Raw genomic sequence first — 10,589 nt, forward strand, 5'->3', positions numbered from 1 at the left:
GATCGGGTTCTAAAGCTCATTATGTCGTTGGGATAACCCTTTCACCCCTCTATTGTCCACCAAATATCACCGACAACACGGCATATAATCATTTACGCCACATTAGCGCAAGCAAGGGTACAAACAGTACAATTATAGACTTGTTGAACTAGTCCATGAGCGTACTTCGTTGATTATAGGCGGCAATGGCGATGTTGTAGGACGATAACAACCATGAAATGGCTTGCTTTGACGGACAATAAACAAGAGTAGTATGGCACGTCTCAAGTTTAGAAGTAAACACAACTAAGAAATGAACAGGATATCAGGTTGAAGATTGGTGTATTACTAAGGGAAACTCCAAAGGCGACCAAATGAGTCGCCTCAAGGGAAACTATTATGATTGGGGGTGGGGGTTTTGAAGCATCCTTGTTTCATTTTTGTCGTACGGTGTATATTTTGACACGATGTCATGCTATTGCCATTTTTACGTCTTATCATAGCATCTTGTCATATATATGGAATGCATTACCATCTTAAGATAGGAAACCAAAGAGAAGGTCTTAATTCTGCACAGTTTTACGATTTAAGAATAAGTTTAGTCCACATTTTGTATACATTTCGTTAAAAATGCATAGAAACATCCGATGTATGGTAAACATGTATGGTAAAAAGTTTTGGTGTGTTTTTCCAAGTAATCTGCATACATAACAAAGTACTAGCCTGTGGTGGTTTCTGTAAGGAATACGGAATACTGCTGGATATAATACAATCACAAGGATATAAAAGACAATACAACAAAACTTGCCATAGGAAACAACGAAGAAGAAGACCGGACATAACTGTCGATGACAAATCACTTGCAAGTACGTATTACCTGGTTATTATTTTAAGTTACGTGACTGGTGTACTATTTTAAACTCGATTTTACTAAAATCGAAACTTCTAAAATTGTATAAAAACGGCCACGGTTCAGCAAGAACGGCACTTCGACTTGAATCTGTTGTAGAATCGTCATCAGCATCACAAGAAGTTAACAGAAAGCATCATGCAGTTACCAGTGAAGATGACAAGTACGTATAAGTTGTATTTTGTATTTGTATGTGTTTTCAAACGCTTGTACTGGTGTTCAAGCCTGCCTTTTTTGCTTTTCTGAGTGACTCGAAAGAATCGAGTTTTTTACGAAGCCACCAAATTCTACCTCAACTTACAGCTAAAAAGAAAACTACCTTTTCTAATCCGAAAACCCAATCGCGGTATTCGAAGGAGTGGGATCCTTCTTTTTCCTCCTCAATACAGTTTCTTTCTGTGTTTCTTTCTGTCACAAAAGCATTTTTGGTTCGATATGAAAGTAGACTTTTTTCACTAATTGAAAGAATACGTATACTATAATTAGAATAGAAAGTTCTGCCGAAAGCCGGCGTTATCACAACTTTTTCAGTTTTTCAAATTTCTTTCAGAACTTTCTTATATGATATATAATCAGATCTGAAAGGAAAAAATATTATGATAATTTGATGTTCAGCAATCACAAAAAGCATTGCATTGTTATTCTTCCGTGTGCCACGTATTGGTATCCTTCCGAGAAATAGCTCTTCCTATGACTCAAGTACCAAATGCAACATTCTTGAAGCTTTACTCATACTATACCTTTCCGTCAGGTGTCATGGCTGCCGTCATGTGCATCGTCGTTGCTATGACGACGGTGTCAGGCAGGTGTGTCCCCAGGGGTGACGACATGGCTGAAGTCGGGGGTTTCCCCACCCAGACCCCCTGTCAGCTCTTCTCGACTATGCACAGACAAGTCATCCGGCTAGGTTTCTCCGCCAACGCGACCTACTATGCCTTTGTAAGTAGTGTCCCCTTTTTTGTCGACGCCTCAGGGGAGGAGCCGAATAGTAATTACTGTGGCCGACAGGTACAAAATGTTGTAGCATTGTTGGTGTATAACATCTAGGTATTCTGGCTATGTATATTAGAGTCAGAAAGTAATCAACGTTTTTGTGCAATCTTCGGCTCCACCCCAGAGGCGTCCACAAAAAATGGTTTCCAGAAATTTCTCACGATTTGTCAGAGAATTTTTTTTATCATTTACATGTTATTATGATGTATCACAATGGTTAAAAGTAAGCTTTATCTTTATGCATTGCGAAACTATATGCACAGAAATATCGCAGTACTTCTAACTTTGTTATTAAACTACGAAATCGGAAATGACGTAGTACTTTGTTTTGTCACGTGATCAGATGGACCAATACCCGCAGTCCTCTTCCGGATGTTTTGGCCATGACTTCACCCTGGAAGGTTTGGTGAGCGGACTGCGCATGCCCTACGTGAACTGGACAAACTTAGGGGTATGGCATAAACTTTCCAGCTACTGTTACAGTACTACGTCCAATTTACAGTACCAATGAGCACAATATTAATTAATCCAAATCAATACACCACACTATAGATGTATACGTAGTAGTTTTTCACCTTTAATTAGATTTTCAGACTACCCGAACTTAAAATGTGATACACAATAAAAACGTTGGAGAAAATAACAAAACGACTATATAATATTATCTTAAAGATGCTAACTATATTTTCTATTGTAATGTTTTATTGTTTGTGTAATAATGACTAAGTATATTTTTGTCAGATGCATGAATCGCATAGACCGATTGCAATAACAATTGTATGGAAGATTTTGATATGCCACATTTTTAATGCAAAATGCCATTCATTCACGAAGATAGAAGATTGGGTGAAGTGCAGCTGCGAGTCACTAGAGGACATGCCCCCAGGGTACTGCCCTGGAACACTCGAGATCTCGGTACCAGTACCACTCTGACTATGGTGACGGTGGGGGGAATTTACCGTGCATGCGGTCATTCTTTATGCAGAAGTGTTGCTCTTTTTTGTCAACGCCTCAGGGGCGGGGGGTCTATCAGGTGGCACGGTTTGTGAACTGGTTGAAGATAGACAAACCTCACCACCATAAGGGCGAACAAAAGGAGGTGGAACAACAACACATCTGCCTGGAGATTGTCCTTAAATGTATAGCAGCATGAAAGAAGCATGGCAAGGTCATATGTGAATGCATGAGGATTTTAAGGGTTAAGGGGTAGGTTCCAACAAATCCTATGAAAGACGAAGTCTAGTGTATCATTGACAACGTTATGTCAGTGACCAACGGTTGCATGTGGGTATCTCTCCTCACAGGATGAGGCTAAGATGGGCCGGATCTATGCGGATCTGCTGACGTTCCAAGCCTATCTTGAGCGAGGTTCGCCGCGACGAGCGCCGCCATGCGGAACAGACTGGTACTGGTTCATTCCACCTGATGAACTCCACCCGCACCAGCCTCGACCTTCTGGAGCACCTGATCATCAAGATCAGGGTTACTGCGCAGGTCAGGGCTCAACCATAGTAGTCGAAGTTTCTCAAAAACAAAATTCTTATCATCGGTGAGACTGACCCAAAAGTCATGTGTTGTTAGCATCTTGATTTTGTCATAAAAATTATGTCCGTTTTCGTCCCACGCAGCCTCAGCACATGTGCTACAGTCTCCCAGACGTCGACGGAAGTGACGTCATGACCGCTGCCGAGAAAGACACAACCGGCGACCTCCGCGTGTCACGTGACTACCAGGTGCTGAACAACTTCCGCTGGTTCCTCCGCTATCTCCTCAGCGATGTGAACAGTTTCCGGTACGTCCACTGTGCCCAGGAGTGACGTCACCAAACTTTCTGACGTCACGGGATCCCAGCATGCATTTGATCCAGAGTGTGCCATTTTTCTCTTCAACTATACCAAAGATTTTTTTGTTAAGTTTTGCTGAGTCTATCCAAGTAGATTAGCTTCAACAACGTAGTTCTACCGCTTGCTGTAACTAGTGAATAGGTTGTTTAAGGTTAACGTATAAATGACAGTTTGTTGCAGGATCATCAACATGGAACCAAATCTAGTTGGGATACTGCGTTCGATTAGCGGTATTCTATTGAATTGAATATAATGCTGGTTGTTTAGATATTCACATTGGATATTTGACAATCATGATGGTACAGTGATCATCCAATATATGTGTTGTATTGGCTTATTCATTTTATTGGATGATCACCTATCTCGAATCCAGTTAGGATTCCAGAAAAATGTACGCTCCATATTAGGAGCACTTTAAATTGTCTTCTAAAGACAGTGAGTTTTGTAATGACATTTAGCCAAGATAGGACTATATGCTTAGATTACTAAGACTTAGTATATTGTGGTATAACCTATAGACCGTGGCGGACGCATCTGCCAATAGTACGTGACCAAATTCTCCTATTGGCCGAATTGCTAGTTATGATTGACAGTCAGTAGCGGTTTATTGTGTTACTGTACTCAGTATAGAACCTTGTAGGTTTGTGCGCAGGCAAGCTAACAGAAGCTCTTGAATTAACCATATAGACACGTTAGTTTATTTCTCATACCATTTAATAAAGTTTTTTTTGTCTCAAACTATGACTTGTCCGTGTCGTCTGAATTTAAGAAACGACTACTACTAATATTCTTTTGTACAAATGAGGCAACGATTACGAATGAGAGAAGAGTATAAGCAAACTGTTGTGTCATACCTGTTAGCTGGGAGCTCTATGGGAGAGATATTTGCATGGGCGCCAAGTAAGCAAACACAAAACAAACATTTGCCCCGAGGGCGTACCCATTATGAAAGGCGGCCTGTCATGAATGGCAGATAATTAAATATTCCCCTGGGACCACGTCGCCATAGGCACGAGAACGCAGGTGCTCCATCCACACGCAACGGTTCAAACAAACGTAAACCATTGATCATTTGGTCCAAATATTATTGTTTTAATCGTTTGTCATTCTTTAGGCCTTCTCTTTTATTTATAGTGTTTGACGCTTACAATGGTACTTATATAAATAAAAGAGATTACGTTTGTTTGGACTTTGGACTGCTTTTGCGTGTAGATGCGGTTTTGACAGAAAGCTTGACAGAAATGCTTCCTGGTCGTTGTCACGACGTGTTTCTTCGGTTGTGAGTAAAAGTGTGCAAAACTCACTGGCGACCACGGGTTTTTATTGGATCGTAGTGTGTTTCTGTTGTAAAGAAGAACTGTCTGGTAAACGTACGGTCAACATGGGGTCGTCTTGTTCTTCTACCACGTCGGCTGTGGTCGTCAAAACAGCGAGAGTTGCACCCACAACGAAACGACCACCAGTAACAGAAGAACCAAAACCAGAAATTCTTGAAAGGGGTGGCCAACATGGAACGACACCAAAGACAAAGGACACAGGCAAGGACGATGTTTCCATTGCAAGCATTCAGTCACAGGTGTCACATTTAGATCGGACACAAGATACCAGCACCAGTGCTGACACCTTGGTGCAATATGAAAAGCGGCCGCAAGATGGGGTACATGTACAACAGAATAACAGGTGGTCGAGCATTTCCGGTGCTAACAGTCAAGACTCAATAGAAAGTCTCTGCAAACCGGAAAATTCTGACAGGACTTCAACACCCAAGAATACAAGGACACATGTGAAAGAGACAGGGTCACAAACAAAGAAACTGCGACTGTCAGATCAAAGTAAAGCTATACAGAACGAAGGGAGCAAAAATAACACTATTGAAGCAAAGAAACCGAACAGCACAACTGCAAGCACCACACAATTATCTAGACCTGCAGATAGGGGATCTTTTGACAAAAGTGTCGACAAATTGAATGGTGACAGTGCTGTGGACATTGAGGCCATACAAAACTCTAGAGCATTTCAGAACCAGGCTACAGGAAGTTGTGAGAAACTAGACAAGGAAAAACCGAATATGAAAGAAATTAAGATGTCAGCAAATAACACAGGTATGAAGAGCGATGAAGAGACTGGCACTGACGATAAGAAAGGAATCAATTCCGTACCATCTAAGATGGTGGAACAGCCAGAGATCACAAGACGTCTGAAGAAGACGGAGCTCATCCCAGACTTGTCTGTCTTCAAGGAGCTAGACGACTATGCCAAGCAGGTATTCTTTTATCATTATTTGTTATAGAAAGAGGTTGAAGAAATCCTCTTGTTTACTCAGTGCCCTTATATGATGTTCGTTGATGACCGGTTGGTCATTTCGCATAACTAATCATCATGCAGTGTTAATTGTGGTATTTGTAATGCATTTAAACTGCATGATATGAGTTTCATGACGTTTTGTTCTTCCTTTTCTAGACCCCTGAGCACGCAGAATCCTCTATGCGCTCGCTCGTGGACTATCTGATTCGTCCGACCAAATCGCCACTGGAGAGAATACGTGTCCTTTTCATGTGGATGGCTACACACGTTAAATATGACGTCAGCGGCTACGTCACTGGTACAACATACGGGGATTCGTCACCAGAAGCCGTGTTCAGGACCAGGACGGCTGTTTGTCAGGGCTACGCTGACCTGTTTACTGAGCTGTGCAGGTAATTCTGACATCACTCATTGTAACGAAAATAGGTCCTCTGCATTAAAAGCAATTCCTTTTACCGAAAACCTTCCAATTTGTGCAACTAGTAGATGACGAGTAATGAAATTATACATTTTCTTCTAAGTATTGTTTTGGGTGGCTGAGCTGTGGGTTTTCGTACTTTTTGTCCGAGCAGAGTAGGTTGATAGAACGTGGGATGAGAAAGATTGACAGCCAGAATGACAGGTGGTCAAACGTGTCAGGTCAAGAGCCAGCAGGAATCACAGGTGGGAACATGGGGGAATTCAGGAAGCCGAGGATTGCATACTTTCTGGAAGTCTACAATCTCAGATTTCTTCTTTTTTTTCTCTTTCTAGGTTGGCTGACATCCCATGCAAGACCATCTCCGGCAAAGCCAAAGGAATCAACTACGTGGTCGGCGCCAAATTCCGGGAAGCCAGTAACCATGCCTGGAACGCCGTGCAAATTAACGGTTTTTGGTACCTCCTAGACTGTACATGGGCTGCCGGTCACTCGGACATAAGTTCAAAGACATTCGTATTCAGCTACACGGAACACTACTTCTTAACAGATCCAGAGTTGCTTGTAGCTGACCACCTCCCTTTAGATGATTCTTGGCAGCTCCTGGAAGACCCTGTCTCGGTAGAGATGTTTGAGTCATGGGTTCTTCTGAAACCTGCTTTCTTTGACCTTGGTCTGCGCATGTCTGACCTCAGCCACTCAAAAGCGCGCGTGCCAACCAAATCCGGTTCAGCCACTATAAAGCTAAGTCTCCACGAACCCATGTCGTTTGTGGTGCATTTTAAATCGTTTGATGGGAAGAAGAAACCTACGGAAATCAAGAACTGTGTCCTGCACGAGATTGTCGACATGGAGGCGCGCTTTCGCGTCGTTCCGCCAACAGAAGGCAAATTCCGGTTGACCATCTTCGCCAAGAAAGGAACGTCATCCGGAAGCCACGAATTTCTTCTCGAGTATCTGATACAGTGCAAGATACCCAAAGCAACAAGTGCACCCTTCCCATCACGCAACGGGAGGACAATATGGGGGCCGGGTCACTTCCTTCTCGATGGCGTCATTTCTGGTACAAGTCATCCGGAAGCCATAGTCGACGTTCCCGAAGGTGACGTCAAAATTCAATTTGAGTTTGAAAGCAGGATGCATTTCATGTGCCATTTTGGGGAAGACTCTCGATGGAATGAGTACGTCTTTACCGAACCCGAGGACGCATGCGCGACATTTTACCTCAGATGCCCTGAACCGGGCATGCACAGTCTGACAATATGGGCCAAAGAAGACATCGGGTCTACAGACGGGTCTTACCACAAACATTGCTCTTACATCATTCGCTGTAAAAAGAGTAAACCGAAATGTCTGCCCTATCCAAAAACGTTTAAAACCTGGACGTCTGGCTGCAAGGTGTTTCGACCCCAAAACGGGCATCTTGCCTCAAATCGGGCCGTCCTGTTTCGGGTCAGGTGGCCCAAGGTCGTTGATGTGGCCGTGGTGGCTGATGGGAAATGGTCCCACTTGGTACAGGGTAGTGATGACTGCTGGGAGGGTAATGCAACCACTGGTGCTCGGGGTACATCCCTGCACGTGGTGGGCAAAAGAGACCCAAATGTAAACTCTTACGAATGGTTACTTGATTATAAAGTTATATAGCTTAATTTTTATATTCCTATTTCTCCTTCTAATCCATATTCTATGCATCATTTTCTCATTTGCACTGTACTATCTTGACCTCCAATGGTTCCAGATGAGCTGTAGTTAAACCAGAGAGACATTACTAAAAGCACTCAGAATTGGTATCCGTCTTAAGCGCTTGGTGACCATACCAATGAGTAACACAATATAATAAAAGTTCACAAAGTACGGCATTCTTCAACTTATGTTACCACCTTGCTTTCTCCACACTAGTCTGCACTACTACACAACCGTTCGTGGTCTGCTGAACATTGTATATAGTAAGGACCCTAGGCCTATTTTTCTAAGGCATGACATTTGACCTACATCTGTTCCATGTCACCAATGAAAGTTCTAGTTTGCCAGACGCTAAAAATGGATAGACGGGTTCGTTAAAATTTCAGACACGCGTGTCACTGATGAAAACAGATTATCCCTGAGAGGTCTCTTGTGTTGCAGTCCATTTTCAACACAGGTCGGAATTATTTCCTTTAAAAGCCTCTTCCCACCTTTTGATTCATAAACAGGTTGTTACAGACCGCGCATGCGCCACGGTGCGCCAGGTGAGCAAACTCTTAAAGAGAATCGGTAAGGATCAAACAAACAATGGTGGCGGGCGTAAACAATCGCTTTGGTACTGTGAAAAATCTAACATTTTTCTGACTGCCTCCATCCCTTCTTTCTAAATCCATGCCTCAATTTTCCAGGGCGTGAATGATTGATTGAGTAAATGTACGAGCTAGTGAATGAGTGAGTGAATGAATGAGTGGGTACTGTGAAAGATCGTAGCCTTTTCTTAGAGGCGGTAACTGCCCCTTTTTCTAAATCCTTCCCCTAAATTTTCCAGTTTGCGAATGAATGGGTGAGAGATTGGGTGAATGAGTGAAAGATCGAGTGAGTGCACGTGATGAGTGAGCGAGCGAGTGGGCGGGCAAGTGAGTGAGCGAATGAGAGTGAGTGACTGAGTGAATGAACGGGCGAGTGAGCTGTCTTTTGGCTAGGTCACGGATGTATTACAAGACTGATCCCCCAGGACGCTCTTGTATTTCACCAGCCGTGGGACGATATGGTTCATGGGATACATGATACATGTGTGACGTCATCCCCATAGCGTACGCTACCGGAGGCGCACCAACGCCTTTGTACATCGGTATGTAGCTTAGGTCGCCTGGGGAGAAAACTTGGCCATTGTGCTTCGTCGTAGGCCATAACCAACTTATTTGCACTTGGCGCCAGTAGTACAGTTTCCAAAACGGGGTTGCTGGAATTAGTACACAGGTAGGCACAATTTCTCTCTTTCTTCCCAAAGTTTTCTTGCTTCTAAGTTTTACGTAAGTACGGAATCAAGTAAAGGAGTACAATTTGTGGTTGCAAAGACTTGTGTATGGTGGTGTTAAGCCCTTAGTACGAAAGTGTTATCTGCAGTTAGGATCTTCTGTGTGTCTCAGGCTAACACCTGCCGAACTGCGCAGTCACATTTGTCGATATACTACATGTACTAGTACCATTTCAATGTAGGATATTCAAAGAGGCTGGGACAGAACCAAACGCCAACAAGGCTCCGAGACAACCTTCTCGGTAACAAGAGAGTTTAATGCATGCACGCACAGCTGACAATGCCATCGGTTTGCGATCGTACGACGTTCATGCGACAAATGTGACTGCAGCTATCACCAATACAATGACATGGAAGATCATCGTAACGCAACAAAATCGCACTTATAGCGGGTCGGCTAGTCCCTGATTCGCTTTGATACTGACCATGTATGGCTTTAAAAATGATTCAGCTTTTACCTTTAAACGGTTTAGACATTTGCTTCTGTGAAGATTACAAAGCACTAATTACACTCGTGGAATTATAGATTGAACTGTATAACTACCAAAGCAGACTCACACACCCCTAACTGAAAGGTAAGTTAAAAGAACCGTGCTGCAGAACCAACGCCCCTTTCCCAGTGATTTGTTTACCCATGTTACCTGATATAAGAACCCCATGCATGCCATTCAATGTTGCTACAACAAGCTACATAGCGATCTCCGATTGCAACAGTGTTCTTAAAAGAACGGTGGTTGAAAACATCAGATCTAGAAGCGCAGTAGCCGTACGGAGAAAGATTTCTTTCTCACGCTTAAAAAGTTAATTCTGTAAAAAGGACTCGAATTGAGGCCAAGGAAATAAGACACCATGTTATGGGAGATTCTTTCATTGTTTATATGTCAACAACGTGAACAAAGAATGAACCAAATACAGATGTACACACTAACATTATGCTATTCTAAATGACCCGTAAACATCCAGACTGCGTGTCCACTGAAAGAATGCCTACGGTTCTACAGGTAAGGTGGTGCGTGAAAAAGCATCAATCAACTTTGACAGTCAAATAATTGTTGAGAGAGAACGCAAATAAAACCACTTATACAAAAAAATAAAAAGAAATTGAAGATCTCATACCTCCTTGATATATTCTTTATGAAT

General features: G+C 42.8%; 1 protein-coding gene and 1 pseudogene across 1 annotated transcript; both read left to right on the forward strand.

Annotated features, from left to right (window-relative positions):
- Positions 1-972: 972 nt before the first annotated feature.
- On the forward strand, positions 973-3,929 carry LOC109479019 (annotated as a pseudogene).
- Positions 3,930-4,956: 1,027 nt separating this feature from the next.
- On the forward strand, positions 4,957-8,145 carry LOC109478948 (kyphoscoliosis peptidase-like). Its single transcript, XM_019780764.1, has 3 exons — positions 4,957-5,989; positions 6,187-6,422; positions 6,784-8,145. Exons 1-3 carry the CDS (start codon positions 5,108-5,110, stop codon positions 8,090-8,092), a joined length of 2,427 nt encoding a protein of 808 aa, XP_019636323.1. The 5' UTR covers positions 4,957-5,107; the 3' UTR covers positions 8,093-8,145.
- The last annotated feature ends 2,444 nt before the right edge of the window (positions 8,146-10,589 follow it).

The sequence above is a fragment of the Branchiostoma belcheri genome, unplaced genomic scaffold, assembly GCF_001625305.1.
Source record: "Branchiostoma belcheri isolate BF01 breed outbred unplaced genomic scaffold, Haploidv18h27 scaffold46, whole genome shotgun sequence".
NCBI lineage: Eukaryota > Metazoa > Chordata > Leptocardii > Amphioxiformes > Branchiostomatidae > Branchiostoma > Branchiostoma belcheri.

Bases quoted from the DNA above. Each gene is read 5' to 3' on its own strand.
- LOC109478948 (XM_019780764.1), top strand. From the start codon at position 5,108: ATGGGGTCGTCTTGTTCTTCTACCACGTCGGCTGTGGTCGTCAAAACA. The intron at 5,990-6,186 runs GTATTCTTTTAT...TTCCTTTTCTAG, and splicing joins TAGACGACTATGCCAAGCAG to ACCCCTGAGCACGCAGAATC. The intron at 6,423-6,783 runs GTAATTCTGACA...TTCTCTTTCTAG, and splicing joins CTGTTTACTGAGCTGTGCAG to GTTGGCTGACATCCCATGCA.